Here is an 18,184-nt window from a genome sequence, read left to right as displayed (position 1 = left end):
CGACTCTTACGCCTTCTGGTGGCTGGCTGCAGTACAAATTTTAACCCTGCCTATTTCTATTCATTTGAATGGGAAATTACGGAATTTTTAATATAAAATTACACATCCAGTTTTTTTTGTACTTTTGGCAGTGTGGGCACTGTGCCAAGTCCAGCCGGAAAATGAAATACGCAAAAAAATTACTAGGACTCTATGCTTTTGTCAGTGATTGCCATCAAATCATCAGAATAATGATCCAAAATTGATTAGAAAGCATTCTTGTGGCAGTAGAGACAGTTACTCCAACAAATGCAGAATACACTCTTTTGCTAATAAACCATGGCTGTGGAGCAATACATTTGTTCATGTGATATATTTGTTTATGCTGAGAATGTTAGGCCTAATCACTGCATGCAACCAAGTAAATTAGATTTTATTTATTATATTATAATTATAATATTTATAACATTATAATATTTATTTTTTAATAATACACATGTACACTTATATTTAAAAAACTTATATAAAACTATAAACATAACTCTGTTTCCATGATAAATGGAGCTTGAAAAACACTTAAAAATGGCCTAGACTTTTTTGTGATTTTTTTTCTTCTCTTTCACTCGTTTTTCTTTCTTTTTTTTAGAGGTAAAACATTAAAAATGATTAGAAGCCAGTGTAGCAGTGGTGCAAATGTGACATCTGTAAATGATTCGTCTTTTAAAGGTCTTGCTTCACGACTCAAAACAGCATACATTTTTGAAACACTGCTGTTTATTTGAAGCTTTTCAGCTTCGTTTACAGAAAAGTGTCTTATATACAGTATATTGATGATGTCGGGATGATGAAGCATTTAACATCTGCCCTGTGCCCCACTTGCAGTTCTTCTGTCCTTATTTGCATTTTCATTTAAAAAAAACACAAGGCTGTTGAGTGTGTCCATATCTCATTTTAAAATGTTATATTTACAATATATCTTCTTTCTTCCAAAATGAAAAGTAAGTCCTGCAATGAAATACAAAAATATTTAAGAAACATTTTTATCTGAACTTATTTGACTCGGTTGAGTTCAGTCCTGATCACTGAGGATGTGCCTGCATGTGCTTGTGTTGTCCAGTTGGCCAGTTATGTGTTTTTGAATAGGATAACTTCTTATACTGGTTCTGATGTGTCCTCAGGTACGGGAGTCAAACTGGGAGGAGGAGAGTCAGTGTCACGAGATGAAGCTGCAGATCTTCCTCTGTGTCGTAGCTCAGAGTTAGGCCGTGGCGTCTCATTCAGAAGCACTTCTTCTAAGGACTATACAGGAACAGGAATTAACAACATGTAAGGAAACTTTTACGTTCTCAGAACTGTTTAACTTTGTCAAAACAAATGACATCAGCTTTTAATTTAAGTTAGTCTGAACTGCAAGTCTATTTTTTATTGCATAGTTTATTATAATAAATTCAAAAGAGATGGAACAAAATAATTAATAAATAAATATATATAGTGTGTGCAATGAGATAACATAACTCTGCATTCATACACATTACAACTACAGATTTATCAGTGTTAACCAACAACACTGAGGTTAAATTAGTAACATTAACCCTCTCATGCATGAATTATAATAAACTCAGTCAGGATTACGAAGTGTTTTATACATCCTTAGGGATGTAAAACAAGGTTTGAAAAAAAATTATATTCTATCTTTATTCGATAAAGGAATATTTAACACTGACAACATTTCTCCCAAATTCCCCAAAAAAATTAAAGTATTTCTTGGCAGAAAATGAGAAATGGCGGTAATAACAAATGAAGAGTTCAGTAATCAATATTTGATTAAATATAATTCCAAGTTCCAAGCAGTTCAAAATTAAAAAATCCAAATCTTTACATAATATGTCACCATAGATGTTATTTGATTTTTTATAATTATTTTTTTTTTTTACCTGCAATGGTATAATTTTATAAAATTTAAAGAGAAACAGGAATAGCAATGGTGTTTGGTGTTTCTCCCTGTCTGTCGGCATAATGACCAACCAATGGATTTTTTTTGTATAGGATGATGCAATAGCCTCCACTAGAGTGGACAATATGCAGCAGTGCCCAAAATTGCAAGCATATATAGAGAAAAAAACATTTAAACAGCTGTACATCATAGTGACCTCTATGCATGAAAGGGTTAAACAAACACTCTGTTAAACAAACATACATTTCCTTGATTTCGTAATATGCAAAATTCCAGCCTGTGTAATATTACCTGGTTTTCAGCCAAAGCTTTTTTAGCCATGTACTGCTCTCTCTTGATCTTTATCTCCACTTCCTCTGGAATGTCTGGAACCATCCAATCAATCATGCGACCAATCAAGAAAACCACATGCTGAAACATAACGATGACCAAAGTATGAATAAAAGATATTATTTTATATTCGAGAGGTTAGTTCTAAGCAATAACATGCAAATTGAGGAATATATAGCCATATGTAATTTATTTCCTTTCCTAACAAAAAAAGGGATGTGGGATTGCAATATTTTACAATTATATGCACACATATCCAGACTCTAACACATGAATAAATATGTTCTCTATAGATGTCAGCACAACTATCCTAATTATGTTTAACAAAGTATGTGTTAAAACGCTGGCAATAATTCCTTTTGTGCACCTGCTTGTGCTGTTTCTTGTGTTTAGTCTGTTTCTTTAAGTGCAAATCCATGATTGGCCACCAGAGGAGCTCTGTACAAAACAATAGAGAAGCAGAAAAGTGTAGGACTGCTAAGTAGAACCAGGGACTTCCACTTTACACTCTGTTAGATTGCTAGCTTTGTTTCATTTAATTAAGCACATATTGTTGGAGAAGGGGGTAGGTAGTAGAGGTTGTTTGCTGTAGTTATTTTATTTATTAATTTGCTTTTGCTTACCACTAATATTGTATTTTTCCATGGATTGATAAGCTCATAGTGGTTTCTAGAGCCATACAGTGTCCAATGTTTGGCTTGGCAGAGGGTCTGAGAAAAGAGCTCATGCTCACGTTCTTACACTGTATAAATAGGCCTACTTACTCACATAAAACGGTATATGTACCGACCTCAGTTTTTTTTATAGATATTTTAGTGATGCACAAGTGAGACTACCTCAAATATAATGACGAAACCTAATCGAATAGCCAGCAGGTTATAGTACTCAGGAGTGTGATGTCCTTTATCATCTCTGAAGCCTCGATACCTGAAAATAAAAATCATACACTTTAGAATACTAATCACTGTTAACATCAGCTTAAAAAACCATAACACTCACAGTTTTCTTTTAGATTGTCAAACTATTTCTTGTTTTAGAAGTTGCTAAAGTTAATAATTGTAAATAAAATATCAGACGACATAAAACCTCCTCCACAGACATATTTTTTCTTTACCTGCACTGCATATGACTCTGGGTAAAGTTGTTGGGGGCAACAGAGAGGGTAAAATCCATGTAGCCTCGCAGGCTTCCCTCAGTGGTATAGCGGTAGTAGAGGCGCGGCAGGAAATCAGACGTGAATGCAATCAAGAAAGCCTAGCAAAGGAAGAGGAAGTTCAGCAGGGTTAAACAAGTGCCACATTAACCTCTCATTAGATGCTTTACTGATTATGTTTACAGTTTTCACAGACAAAACAAATTGATTTAGAAGAACTCTATCCATACTTTTCATGAAAAACTTCAAACAACTGGAATAGCTTTATAGAAAAAGCAAGAATGATTTATACTACAACCCACAAATCAAGATAACACCTGACAACTTATACAGGTGTGGTCATTGCCAAGCTCTCCCGTGTTTGTTCTCTAAAATTAGATCCAATGCAAAAATGTGGTTATTTTTCCCCCCATGCCTACAGTTTCCTCCATGCCTACAATACCATCTACACTACAGTTATTAATGTACCTAAAATATATTAATATGCAAGCTGACTTGAAAAAAAAAAAAAATCAGGGTTCGGAAAGTCATAGAATTTGAAAATAGCAATTCCCAGACTTGGATACGTTTTGATTACCCAGAAAGTAATAAAAAAAGTCATGAAAATTTGCTCTACAATTTTTTATGTCTCCATTTATCAATGGAGAAAATGTTTTTTGAGCTAACAAATACATCAGCACAGAATTAGTTCAGTCATTTAGCCCTAAACAATGGAGCTCTCAGGATCTGACACACATTTTATTTTTGAAGATTGTGTGTCGGATTCATTTGAGATTTTATGCCTAATTTTAATTATAGTTTTAGTTTATTTTTGGGTTTATTGTCCATGTCTGCATTGATGTTTTAAAAATTGTATGGTCATGACAATTTGGCTTGAAGGCATGGAAAAGTCATAAAATTGGGTTAAAAAGTGTGTTAACCCTTTACCCTGTACATTTTATTTACTGTCTGTGGCATTTTTAAGACCATTGGGTAATGGATTTAAGAAATTGTAAGCCTTTTTTAACTAAACTACTGCACACACATCTCATTAATGCACACGGTTCATTGTGGAAATTTAAATATACTATGAAGAAGGAATGCTTACATTGCTGATCACAGCCAGATAGGTGATGACCTGTAGAATGGTGAACCATATTCCAATGTCCTGGGCTCGCTCTGCTACAGGCCTGCGGTATTCACAAACAAATTTCTGTGAGTCCAGACGTATCTCCACCCAGTTATTCACCAGGGCAAAGAATGGTGCCAGGGGACAGGCTGCCACAAAGATTGTAATGAACCCAAACTGCAGGACTGCAAAAGAGAAAGAGTCAGGGAGAATTAGAAAAAGGCAGATTCAGTAATATGACAGTGTTACGTCAAATACAGTTGAGAACAAATCCAACTCCAGGAGAATATTCAGATTATTCCTCAATGCTTCAGTGAACAAGCTCTCCACTGCCTCAGACAAGCCAGAAAAAGAACTGGCTAATTAATGTTACATTAAGCTCTTTAGATTTAATAAAACATGTGATATACTAATGTGTATGAGAATACTGGGGGTAATTTGAGTGGCCTATCATCATAACTACTCCTCATGATAAATGATGAGGTCATCTAACTGACCTCCTTTTGTTGCGAGGCCGATGACGCAGAGTGAAGATAAATCTATCAAATTAGGTAACAGTGCCTGAGACGTCCATTTCTACTCACTCTTATGCAATAGCTTCAGCATCGCACACTCAGCTCTGGAAAAAAATAAGAGACCACTTAAAAATGATGAGTTTCTTTGATTTGACCAAATTGAAAATCTCAGGAATATAATCAAGAGGAAGATGGATGATCACAAGCCATCAAACCAAGCTGAACTGCTTGAATGTTGCATCAGGAGTGGGATAAAGTTATCCAAAAGCAGTGTGTACAACTGGAGGAGGAGAACATGCATGAAAACTGTGATTACAAACCAGGGTTATTCCACCAAATATTGATTTCTAAACTCTTAAAACTTTTTTGTTATTTCAGCCATTTCTCATTTTCTGTAAATAAATGCTCTAACTGACAATATTTTTGGAATTTGGGAGAAATGTTGTCTGTAGTTTATTATGTTAATTTTACTTAAATATATACCTATAAATAGCAAAATCAGAGAAACTGATTCAGAAACTAAAGTGGTCTCTTTTTTTTTTTTCAGAACTGTATCTAGCAAAAATAGTAGTTCTAACTAATTTTGATTATGAAGCCCCTGAGAAACCTTGGACAAAACCACAAACCTTTCAAACAAGTATAAAGTGTAGTGTAGAAAAAGATTCAAGGACTAACCCATTTCCAGATATTCACTAAACAGGCCTTCACACATCAACAACTCATAGTCTGTTTCCCAGGGTGCCACATTCTCTGTGATGTTTGCCCCGTTCTCTCTCTGAGTCGGGTGAAGTTTCCTCTTGTTCCACCATGCCTTTATCTTACTACGGAGAATGAAGGGAGGAACAGATTTAGGACATTTTTTAAAAACAAAATAATGGAAAATGTTTAAAAAAATTATTTGATGATATGCAGATATTCCTATTATTAGGGTAATTATTAATCTTAACCTAATTTCAATAACTACCCAACAGTATACTAATGACAAAAAGAAGTAAAACACATAAGGATGTAAAAAATAAAATAAATAAATAAATGAATGACTCACGGAAGAACAAATTCTTGAACATTGTTGATGACTTGTTTGCCCACCATTATGACCAACAACTCTTGGGCAAGCTCAATAAGACATCCTGAAGCACCACACTAAATGAAATTATAAAATTACAAAAAGACTGTTGCACACTTCTTCTGTTACAAGTGATTATTATCTGGAGGCCCCCTGTCCTGCACACCTGATTCAAATAATCAGCTCATTAACAGCACTTTCAGAGTTAAACGAGTGTGTTTAATACCAAACATACACTAGAAAAAATTACATTCTTTTATATGAATAAGATCTAACACAAAATATGGCCACAACCCTAATTAAATTAACAACTGATTTCTGTTTTTTATCATAAGACAAGATAAGAAAAGGACTCTTCATCCTTAACTATCAAGATGATAAGTGCACAGCAAATCTAGCAAAACTCACATGATTTTATTCCATTGGCATAATTTTGCCTGTGATGGTAAAATTGCTTGAAAAAAGGATGGCATAGGAAGGGAAACAACTAAAATGTGCAGGATAGGGTGCCTCCAAGATCAGACTAGAGAAACACTGCATTATACAGATAGACATACAGATAATTTAGTCATCTATATACACACTCACATCCTCATTTCGAATCCCAAAAAGTTTGTAGTAATTTCCAGGGTATCCAACGAACCTTAAAGCATTAAATACAATATGTATCAGTTTTACATGTACTGAATTTGTTTAAATCTCATTTAGAATCACAGCCATTGTCTCAGAGCTAAGATCTTAAGAATCTGTGTAATCCAGGAAAAAGAGGAACCCACCATTATTGAGACAGTATATAGAACCACAGAATTACCATAAAAAATGTCAAGAATAAAGACAAACATCATGGGAAATGCAGTGTTAAATAAAAAGTATTTAATTAGAAAAATAAGCCAGCCTGTAAAAAATATATAATATGTTTTAAGATTACCCACCTGCCTTTGAAAAAAGCTATGTACACAGGAGAAGAGTAGAAGTTGACGAACTGGAAGATAAACACCTTAAGGGTGAAGGCATCTTCATATTTTGTTTGAGTGCGGTGCATTTCTGTTGGTCGTAAAGTAAAGAAGTAACGTTGGCTCTGCACTATTAAAAAACACATCTAAAATATAGTAAGTAGGATGCTGTGCTTTCTCACCCCAGCGGGTCAGGATTTGTGCTAGATATGTGTAGACTTTAGACAGCAGCAGAATCACCACAAGATTCAGCACAGAACCAGTCAGACTTGCTATCCTGCCAGCCTGTGAAAGACACACAACATACAGGGATGAACTGAGGGAAAAAACACTGCATACATGCAATAACAAAGTATGCTAGATGATTACTACCCTAAACTGCAGTTATTCTTATTGTTAGGGTCATTATTCACACCTTAATATTAATAAATTCTTAGTACTAAACTGATTACCAACTGTGCACAAACTAACCATGAAAAATTAGGTTGAATTAACTGTATAATCAGTGATGTTTAATGTAGTTTAATGGCAGAATATAATGCTAGTAGGAGAGAATATATAGGTTACAAGGAACAATACATTATTAAAAAGACTGATTTTGGCAGTTTTTGGTCATTTTTATTAAGCTGCACATACAGAAGTAGTGTGAAATGCATGTATAACACATATCCATGCCAGGTGACTCGGCATGGATAATCAATCCCACACAGCTTGAATATTTACAGAGTTTTGTAGATTTCCTGTAAACCTAATCTTGAGCTGTCAAAGATGATCTGGCACTGTACGAAATTGTCCTTCTGGACATGTAACACATGACAACAAACCAGTAATCCTGACACTAACCACAGTTCCTCCACACACTGTTGGTCAACGTTAACAAGACAAAACTGGCACTTTCCTGCTGCAAGTTTCGTTATAAATGAATAAATATAAATAAACTTACAGAGAATATAAAGAAGGCGTTATGAGATTTGTAGATGATGATGCTCAGGATGCTCCGGTAAAGGATAATTGCAATCAGAAATATCAAAACAACAGCAACCTGCAGAGATAAAGCGCAGTCTTAAAACACACATACTGTAAATGTGACATTCCATTTACCATAAGAATAAGATGAGGAAGTTCAATTCCAAGTCATATTGAGCTTTACCATGATGATGATGACCATGTTACCAGTTATAATGCGTCTGAAGCGACTGGTTTCAGGGAAATGGGGCTCCTCAGCTCCTGTCACTGGATTGCGGATGGTTGTGGGTGCCATGGCGGCAAACTCTGGCCTTGGCCTTTCCTAGAAATACACAGATGTGTACTGTACATGTCTACTGCATTGTGAGATGGTACAAATATTTATGACATAAATCAGTCTGTTGATAAAAACCCTTGAAACTGTAGTCCTGTCGACTAATCCTGCCTCTTTTAAATCTTTTAATGACACTGTGGCTCAGGGACCCCAAGGAAATCTATGGATTCAGCCATTTGGTCTCACTTGTTGTTGTTATTTCTTTAAAATAGCTAGAACTATGCTATTCATATATTAATCCATTGTGCCTTATGTATAAACATAGACCAGAAAATAGATATTTATTGACAGTGCGCCTTATAATCCAGTGCGCCGTATAGTACGAAAAATACAGTAGTCATGCCATATACACTAAAAGGCCAAAAGTCATGGGATAGCAGCATGTACATTGATCAAAAAGTGTTACATTGCTTGAGAATTCCCACACCTATATAAGCTGTAAGGTGTTATCTTATAAGTGAGGTTGAACACTAGCCAGTGTGCTCATGGCAAGGAATAAATTATCGAGCAAGGGCTGACAGAGGGTTCTAATAAATTTGTCTCAAGTAATCAAATATTTAATTGCACAAATGTTCAGTGTACCATGTTCTAGCTCTAATGTATGTCAACAAGACAATATAGACAAAGCTACTGTAATAGTACCTGTAATACTAAGGCTTCCTGCCTAAGTCAACAGACTTGCTAGATAAGGGTTGCTAGATACTGACAGACTACACTGGCACCCTTTGTCTTTTCTACAGAACTGAATAGTCATGAGTTAACTTCAGAGATGTTTGCAGAGCAGAGTAATGCACACGCTCATAAAAAAGGGTTCTTCAGTTAATCTTACCCGGAAATATGGAACCCCAAAGAACCAGCTAAATGTTTAAATGGTTGTTTGCCTGGTTGAAGGACCTTTCACCTGATCTCTTCTTACCTCACTCTCCTCAAACTCAGAGCAGTCCCATCTGTGGCTCAGCACAGCACAGGTACGCTTCCAGTGCTCCAGAAAGGTGACCGCCCATAAAGACATGAAAATACTGAAGAAGACAGTCCCTCCATTGTCAAACAATAAACCAACCTGCAGACCAGTAATAGACAACGTTATGCCAACAGCATATGGAAGCCAGCTGAAATTATATATTAATAACTGATTAGGTGTGGCCAGTGTGATGATATACTGTTGTTACTGTGATAATCTCTGTCACAATAAAAAAGTATTTGTAGTTTGAATAACCATATGTTTTATGTGGCACTTACTTACTTTACTGTGGCATTAAAATATCCAGTATATTGTGGTTCATGATGTAATATTTGTGCGACATCACCCACACCTATTTTGAACAGCCAGTAAGCTTACTCTGAAAGTGGTGCAGATGCTGGAGAGGTTCCAGTAGCTACAGATGTCACATAGTGGACACATGACAATGTTCTCACCATTATGGCAAACTTCCTGCCTAGAGAGAGGTCAGAAAGAAAGGTCAAGGGTCATTAATAGAATGACAGTTTGTTTTTTTAAACCAGAAGATGTCAAAATCACTTACGCTGGCACATCTGTGACCATTAACCAGATTCCAAATAAAGAAAGGAAAAATCCCACGACTGCAGCAGGAAGTAACCACCCAGTGTAGAACCCTGCAGAAAATAAGAAAGAGAGAGTGGAAGCGCTTATGATGATTACGGATACAGGCAACAAAAGGTAAAGGTTGAATCGGGTGGGATAAAACTTGTCTAATACTATTTGCATAGTTTTTGTAGATAGGCATAATTTCATACGCAAACCAATGATCTGACTTAAGATCTTATCAGCAATATTTCCCCCTTATACCAAGTGTACACAGCAAATAAGCCAGTGGTGAATGAACATAATTGCTACATAAACAGTGTAGGTGCTATCTAATACCCAGCACAAGACATGTCACAATGCTTATTGCTATCTTACAGCCTATCAACAGTCTATTTTCATGCCTTGCACCTGCATCTTTAAATAGCTGTAGTGCATGTAAATTTATACGCCAATGGGAGTGGTGGTCTGGAAGTGAGGTTGTTCAGGTTAGTTCAGGTTGTTCACATTAATTTCAGGCATATTGCTCTCTTGGCAACGGAAAAAATAAGATTCAAACAAGAGTCAATAAGGTCAATACATACCCAACCAGGCAAAGTAGAGGGCCACCTTTTCACCAAAGTACTCGCGGATGTGGTGCAGAGGCTGGTACTTCTTCCAGCAGGCCCAGCGTGCCCAGTACTGATACAGGATCTGCCGTGTGCTAAGAGATTCAGGACCAGCCGGACCTCTGGGCATATGATATGGACCCTTACAAAGGAAATAAAGAAAGTAAAGGAGTTAGCAGGTAGTTAGTAAGTGAACCAACACAACTAAAACAAATAATACTATGAACTATACTGACGTGCCAAAGGAATATCAGTTTAATTTGTAGGATAGCAGTATGTAAATGATTCATGAAGTGATACCACAAGGGGGTGGCTTGGGAAAACCCATATTTGTATATGTTGTGAGGTGTTATCTTGCAATTTAAGTTACTTAGATACTAAGCAGCATGCCTGTGGCAAGGTAACATGAATTATGGTAGATGGATGAAGCAATTCATTCCGAAGTTGTGACAAAGAAAAAAACACGGGTCATGATAATACTTTTTGTTTCATGGCCTTTGGCATGTTAATATATATGGGTTATAGTTTAAATTTTCCAGATTCTAAGGGAATTGTGTGCATTTCAAAGCACATAGATATGAGGCATATTTTTTCAATAATTTTGCCTGAAGTTCTTAAAAATAAAAAATAGACTTTTACCTCATGTAAAGGATAAGCAGCAGTAAACGCTCCCTCAGTGATCAGCCGGGCTATTCCAACCTCTCCCCGCTTCATTGCACCGTATGGTGTCCTAGATAATATTTCATAAAGCTGTGGCACAGAAAGTATAGCAGTTTTTTGTCAAAAAGTCATTTCACCATTAATTATTTACGTACAACAATAAACATAATTTAAATACTGCTATGTTAATCAACATTATCTATGTGCTATCTATAAAAAATATATAGCACATTTTTTACAAAGAAAGAAACATAGTAAAAAATAGGGTACATTATGGTGACCCTTATGAGAATGTGTATTCTTTTCAAAATAAGGTTTACTTATCTATCTATCACAGCGGCCCACAACCATGACTATGTTTGGGGTCTGAAGTTTCAGATCACACATATTATAGCCAGTTAATTATTAGCCTCTAGGCACACTGGCTTAAGCTGGATTCAAGTGTTTATTAAAGGTTGTATATACCAGATGGTTAACTAGTAAATACAATTTGTCCTCAAACTGTATGAATTAGGTCCTGCTAATTGTTTTTAGGCCATTTCAAATACTTTAAAACATCCAAACTCACAATCTGATGCCTCTGCGTGGTCTTGAAAAAAGTGTCCTTATTTTCGTGGTCAAGAAACCTGCAAGCAGAAACAAGGGTGTGATAATATGTGTAAGTAGGAGTGTGTGTTTACTTTTGAGGAGTTGGTAGTGACAAATGTACTCTGTGTCAACACTGCGGTGTGTGAACAGTGACTTCCATGCAACTTACATCTTTCTGTTGTCTATTTACACTATAATACCACTAAATCCTGTTAATATCTCAAAATACATACAATAAACATTGGGACATGTGTTCAATCATTGGGTTAACTACTTCCCCACTACACTGTAAAAACTGATTCTGGCTTTTATTAAAGATGCACAAAATATTTTGAGGCTATTTCTAAAAAAAATTATATTTACTGAACATATAGTTTACATTATAAACTTATTTGAATTCAGGATGAAGCACCATCATTAGAAACCAATTAAACATTGATGTGTCATGAAATAATAATGTGTATACAAACTTTGTAAAAGTAGAAATGTAGAAATGTGTTGATAAAGAATCCAAAACTTGCTGGCTAGCTAATTAGCTAGCGTTAATTTACCAGCTAATTTCCAAATGGTTAAGTTAGTTTTGCTCATATATGTCTTTCTTTTGAGCTCACTGTGCAAAGTTGCAGGGCGATGGTGTTAAATGTTGTGCTTCCTGGTGCTGAAACACTTTAAAACAAATATGACCAAATTACCTAGCATGCAAGCCAAATATTAATAAACTAATTCAATTTATGAATACAGAAGTTGCTGGATGTATTTAACCTGGAATTGCAGTTTTGTTAGCGAGATAAGTAGCCAAATGCTTTTGAGGTAACTCGACGTAGCCACAACCGTTTAGCATTTTTGCTAGCTAGTAGCCAAATGCTTTCCACCTTATTCTGCCACATTTCTTGGACATTTCAGTAAGAATAACTGGTGAGTTTATATTAAATGTTTTTGGTCATATCATATTAAAAATAAATACAGTATGAAGTAACTACTGCCGTAGACACTTAACATAAAGTAGATAACACTGAGCTAGCTATGCTAACATAGCAATCTAACAGGCTATTTAACCTTATTTACAGCTATTTACAGCAAAGCTAACCCATTTTCACACACAACACACAAAGATAGGAGTGCTGGGTGGAGTTAGCTCACAAACTAGCTAACCTGATGAGAGACTACGTCTAAAAATATCTGTCTCTGCTTAGCAAACCCTGCAAAGAAAACAATTTCATGAACAATTATGTAAATGACCAAGCTAAACTAGCATGTAACTGTCCACCGTTAATAATTTGGCAAGGCAGTTTTGTTATAAGCAGTCTATATAGTCAAAATGCAAAAAAAGCTGTTAAAAGTAACAGAGGAAACTGCACCTCTCCAGCTTTTTGGTGTGGAACTGGCAGGTGTAGTAGTCTGGTGGAGGGTTGGGAACTTGTTGGGCGAGGATGTTGGGGATGTGTAACTTATGCAGGATTTTCTCTGACCAATTGGAATCTTCATTCGTCTCAACCTGGAGTGCAGATTCAGCAGACAAAAGCAATACCTTTAGACAGGTTTTATATCCTAAAAGTTTCTTAAAAGTTGATTACAATTGTACTATATTTCAGTACTATAGTGTTGTTTGAGCACATGTTCTGTAAAGTTTCTCCTTGTTATTGACCTGTAGTGGAACACGAAGGCTGATCTCTTCAGCATAATAACACAGTATATTCCAGGGGGCGCTCAGGAGCACGTAGGTCGTCTTTGTCTTGCTCTGCACAACTTCTTTCTGAGAAAAATAGCAGCATCATGTTGGAGCAGCATTATGTAAAATATTAAGTGAGCATTATGTAAAAAAAAAAAAAAAAATCTTGCTCCAGGTCTCCCCCTACAGTTGTGAAGTGTAATGTGGGCTTTAAGCTACCACTAAAGAACACTCTTTTCACACACATTTTACAAGCTGAAAGGTTGCCCACTATTAGATGCTTTACATAAATTCTACTTTTGCTTTTTCAATAACAATATAAATGTTAAATTCTCCAGTATCGCACAACACTGATATGGACATAAACAATTTTAATTTTAAAGATAAGCAGTAAAGTAGGGTTACTGACCCACAGAAAGAAATGCACAGCTATAACATTGCATCACAGTGTAAGTGTATGAAATTATCTGTGATTATATAGACAAGTGATATATAAGATATATATTAGTTATATATGACATCTTTAATCTGATTATATTCTATATATATTATATTTGACCAACCTGCTCCTGTTGGAGTCCAGCAGTTTGTAGTTTAGACAGGAATTCTTCCCTCCACTTCCTGTGAGTAGCCTGGGTGGATGTCTTGTCCTCCGGTTCCGAAGCCTTCAAAGGAGTCACAGGCTCATCCCATACTAATACAAAATCTAATAAACATACATAATAATAAAAAGTTGTAATGCATCTTGTGTTATGATATATACAAATAAAAAAATGCAAACTATATATTTACCATGTACAAAATATGCAATTAATTTCTTTTTTTTCATTTGTCTGGTTCAAACAACATTGAATTTGATATAATTGATTTGCTAACTTACATTGTTTGTATTTACGGTAGTAGATGCTTTAGCAACTGTCACAACTGGGACCTCCTACTGTTACAATTAACTCCTCCTATGCCATCTGCAGTAACAGCCTCTGCTTCTCTGGGATGGTTTTACACTAAATGTAAAGACATTTACAGTATTTGTGTACCCACTTATGTAAATGTGGCAACTGTGGAGACTGTAGTTAGCGGTGGCCTATTCATATGATGGGGAAAAGGGTCTGCTGCTAAGATAACGTGTTCATTAGTAAAACTTGTTGACAGAGAGACCACTAATGAAGAGGAAATGAGTCATATCTGAGTACACACTGTACTGAATGTGCCCATTTAACAACTCCATCATCTAGTACTATTTTTATAAATTTGATGCAAGCAGATTAGAACAGGATATTTGCAAACTAGGGAAATAAATCCATCAGAAAGTAGAAAAGAATCCTTAAAGACACAAGTATTTTTTTTTAAATAAGTGTATAGGTATGGGTGAGATTTAGGGCTAATGTTGGGTTATGGTTAGGCCTACGGTTACATTAGGGCTCAGGCTAGGTATAGGGTAAGTATTAGCTTATGTTGGGTTCGAGTTTGGGTTATATAGGGTTGGTTGAGGATTATGTCAGACAGACACTTTATTTGTCCTAAAGGAAATTTAGGCATCCAGCAGCAACAAAACAATACAATAAGAAACATATTCAAACATAAATTAAAATACAGAACAATAGAAAATATCTGTAAATAAAGCAGTGCAGTAGATGTTGCTAACGGTCATTAAAAAATTAACAGTGCAAGGTACAATGACAAGTGACTGATGTGCCATAGAAGTATTAATATGTTTTTATAACAAATATAGTTCTATAAAGTGAATATGGGGTTTAGGGTTAGAGTTCTAGTATATTAGGGTAAAAGTTAGAGTGATGTTTACATTGGGATTAGGGTTAGGGTTATTTTGCAGAACATCACATCACATACACACACAAAAAGTGTTTGTTTTCACTAATTTAGTTAATTCATTCAGTGAATAAGCCTGGCTGTTCATTATTGTGTCATATTTGAATTTGTGTGCAATGGAATTAAAAATATATGATTTAATCATATGATACTCACCAATGCGTGTGACACCATCACTGAACACATTTCTATCCTTCTGAGGAGCCTGTAGCAATATCAACACATTATAATGAATACATAGTGTATTAGTACATATAATTATGTAAACAAAAAATCATGCAATGAGGTGGAAGAAAAAATGCATTTTAATACAGTAATTATTGAATGTATTTAATTGTCCCATTTTTTAAAAATGACATATTTTGGGAATTAATCGTTTCTAAGTAATAACACACACACTTACTCCACTTCCGTCAATGGTTCCGTAGTTGGGGTCATGGAGCTCTGACAGAGTGATCAGTGTGGCGCTGTCCTCAATTCCACCCTTCTTCTTCATCATAGTCCCTCAAGCTCTCTTTCACTTCAACTCTGATCTCAAGAGCTCTGACAGCTCCCTGTAAACACATCAAGAAGAAGCAATCACTTTAAATACCCATATCTCAGCTGCATTCATGATCACTGACAGATTCTATCATTATAAAGACCAGTGGGACGATAAAGGCCATGAGTGCAGTCTGTACAGTAGCAGGTGAGTCAACACCTCCAACCAAATAGCCTAATTAGTGACAGTGTCTCACACAACAAATATAAATAAATCCCTGTAGGAACCACTGAGCAAACATTATTCCCTAAACAGAGGAAACTCCCACAGACACGACTCACCCTCTCTCTCTCTCTCTCTTCATATATTTCTACCTCTCTCTCCCTCTCTTTATCTATTTGTCTCTCTATTTGATTTGCTCTTATCTGGGGTTCTGGGGTATGTTTTTGGGGGGAGGGGGTGTCCTGTCTTCCTGGGATTAAATCAGCAACCTTCTGGTTTAAAATCCCATTTATCAAAACTTATCTAAACATGAACATAAAATATAATTTAATATGTTTAAACTCTCTGTGCAGTGAACACACATGTGAGCACACAACACATTTACATAGTGTACAGTGAGCACACATGCCCAAAGCAGTCCTGTCCAGGCCAACAACCCTGTTATTGATAAACTAGCTCTGTAACCACTGCGCCACCACTGCCCCATAAGGCTTTCACTTATCTCAGATGTGTGAAAAAGCCAGGGTTAGAGCACAGGGCAGGGTGAGAGCACAGGCTCAGCCATTCTACAGATGCCCTGGAGCAGGCAGGTTTAAGAGTTTGTCCAAGAGCCCAACAGTGGTAGCATAGCAGACCTAGGACTGTGAATTTCATAATGACTGTCAGTTATTATGATTCACCTTAAACACAGTTTCTGTACTATGAAAGTATTTTTGTTATGAATGCAACATTCCACATAACAGACAAGCTTCATGTTTCTGCTGTAGGAAACTGGAGAGAATAAGCAAGTAAATGAAGCACAAGAACAAGAAAACACCTAAGAAAAAGACCAAGAATATGTTCCAAATCGAAGAAAGTTCTAACTAACTACACTCATTAACACAAAAAAGGATTGCTGAAAAAACTCAGCATGCCGTTTGTCTCAGGAAAATATGATTAAAGAAGTGGTCTGATTAGACTCTTGCCATAAGATAGCAAAAAACGATTTCCTCACTGTTTTTTAAAAAGGCTCTTAGAGACTACTTTCAAGTAGTGTACCCATGGTGAGAGATCAGGGACTGCTAGACATACCTCTATGATGCACACAAAGACATTTTGCCCATCAGACTTACTTTAAGGGGTCAAATTGTTTGCAATCCTGGTCATTCATCAGCCAGCTACTATGTTTGCTGCTGGTTCAAATACAAAATGTCCATTTACTTACAGCTAGATGGTTTCCTTGATTTCAATCATTTTGATCTATTCAAATAACTTGTGTGCAGTTTCTTATCATGTGACACTGTGGTGTGCGCACATTATTCTCCAGTGAGGGATGCCAGGCTCGCAGAACAAGAGTCACTCTGGAGCCTTTTTCATACACAGATAGGAAAATTAAACAACTCTCTCACTTACTCACTCATTCACTCACTTACACACTCACACTCTCACTCAGTCTCTGACTGTATTTGTAGAGTTATGTTTTGACTATGTATCTACTAGATCCCAGTGGCCAGAGAAACTCAAGGACTCACACACCTTATTGCATGTCTCCTTTTAAATCCCAAAACAAAATAGTATATAAAAAATATAAATATCTTTGATTTCTGCTCACCTGTTTGTTGATGTGCTCCTTTCTTCACCTCAGCATGTCAGACTCTGGATGTTCCTCCACTATTAAATTTCACTCCCAGGGCTGCATCTTTTAATATCCAAGGTCTTATAGTTCTGGAGACTCCAAAGGCACTCTAACCCTTCCTCTCTCTCTCTCTCTCTCTCTCTCTCTCTCTCTCTCTCTCTCTCTCTCTCTCTCTCTCTCTCTCTCTTTCGTGCTCCCTCTCTCTCTTTCTCTCTTGCTCTCTCTCCTGCAGGATACACTGCTCAGTGTAACACTTCCCTTTAGAAAAGATAAGGAGGGAGAGAGAAGGAGGGAGGGAAAGTACACGATGAGTAAAGGAAGGGGAGAGTTTGTAATGAACCCTGTTTGATTTGAAGGAGGAGTCTCACAGTGCCACAGTCACACACATTCACATATAAAACACATACATATTATCTGGACAAAAATGTGTTCTAGGTTTAGAGAATGCAGGCGACAGTAGTACTTATCATGCCAATTAACAGGCACACTGAAACAGGTGTGTCTTAACAAGCAAATTACAAAATTGTGCTGGCCTGCCAGGACTGGGGCTAAATACAATGGCATGCAATTTAGTTGGGCACCTATGGTTCAAATTAGATTATTGTAAACA

General features: G+C 36.2%; 1 protein-coding gene across 1 annotated transcript; it reads right to left on the bottom strand.

The window, feature by feature from the left end:
• Nucleotides 1-733: 733 nt before the first annotated feature.
• ano7 (anoctamin 7) lies at nt 734-18,035 on the bottom strand. Its single transcript, XM_007236766.4, has 24 exons — nt 17,551-18,035; nt 15,660-15,810; nt 15,413-15,461; nt 13,990-14,132; nt 13,403-13,510; nt 13,116-13,252; nt 11,738-11,795; nt 11,149-11,259; nt 10,486-10,651; nt 9,882-9,972; nt 9,698-9,794; nt 9,275-9,418; nt 8,209-8,346; nt 8,002-8,100; nt 7,241-7,343; nt 7,038-7,149; nt 6,694-6,748; nt 6,085-6,182; nt 5,715-5,860; nt 4,504-4,709; nt 3,378-3,517; nt 3,100-3,190; nt 2,225-2,344; nt 734-1,278 (listed from the first exon to the last, which is right to left on the bottom strand). Exons 2-24 carry the CDS (start codon nt 15,753-15,755, stop codon nt 1,132-1,134), a joined length of 2,655 nt encoding a protein of 884 aa, XP_007236828.2. The 5' UTR covers nt 15,756-15,810; nt 17,551-18,035; the 3' UTR covers nt 734-1,131.
• Between the last annotated feature and the right edge of the window lie 149 nt (nt 18,036-18,184).

This window comes from Astyanax mexicanus, chromosome 18 (genome assembly GCF_023375975.1).
Source record: "Astyanax mexicanus isolate ESR-SI-001 chromosome 18, AstMex3_surface, whole genome shotgun sequence".
NCBI lineage: Eukaryota > Metazoa > Chordata > Actinopteri > Characiformes > Acestrorhamphidae > Astyanax > Astyanax mexicanus.
This window is presented reverse-complemented; position numbering and strand designations above follow the sequence as displayed.

Bases quoted from the DNA above. Each gene is read 5' to 3' on its own strand.
- ano7 (XM_007236766.4), bottom strand. From the start codon at position 15,755: ATGATGAAGAAGAAGGGTGGAATTGAGGACAGCGCCACACTGATCACT. The intron at 9,795-9,881 runs GTAAGTGATTTT...ACCTCTCTCTAG, and splicing joins ATGGTCACAGATGTGCCAGC to GCAGGAAGTTTGCCATAATG. The intron at 7,150-7,240 runs GTGAGAAAGCAC...TACGACCAACAG, and splicing joins ACAAATCCTGACCCGCTGGG to AAATGCACCGCACTCAAACA.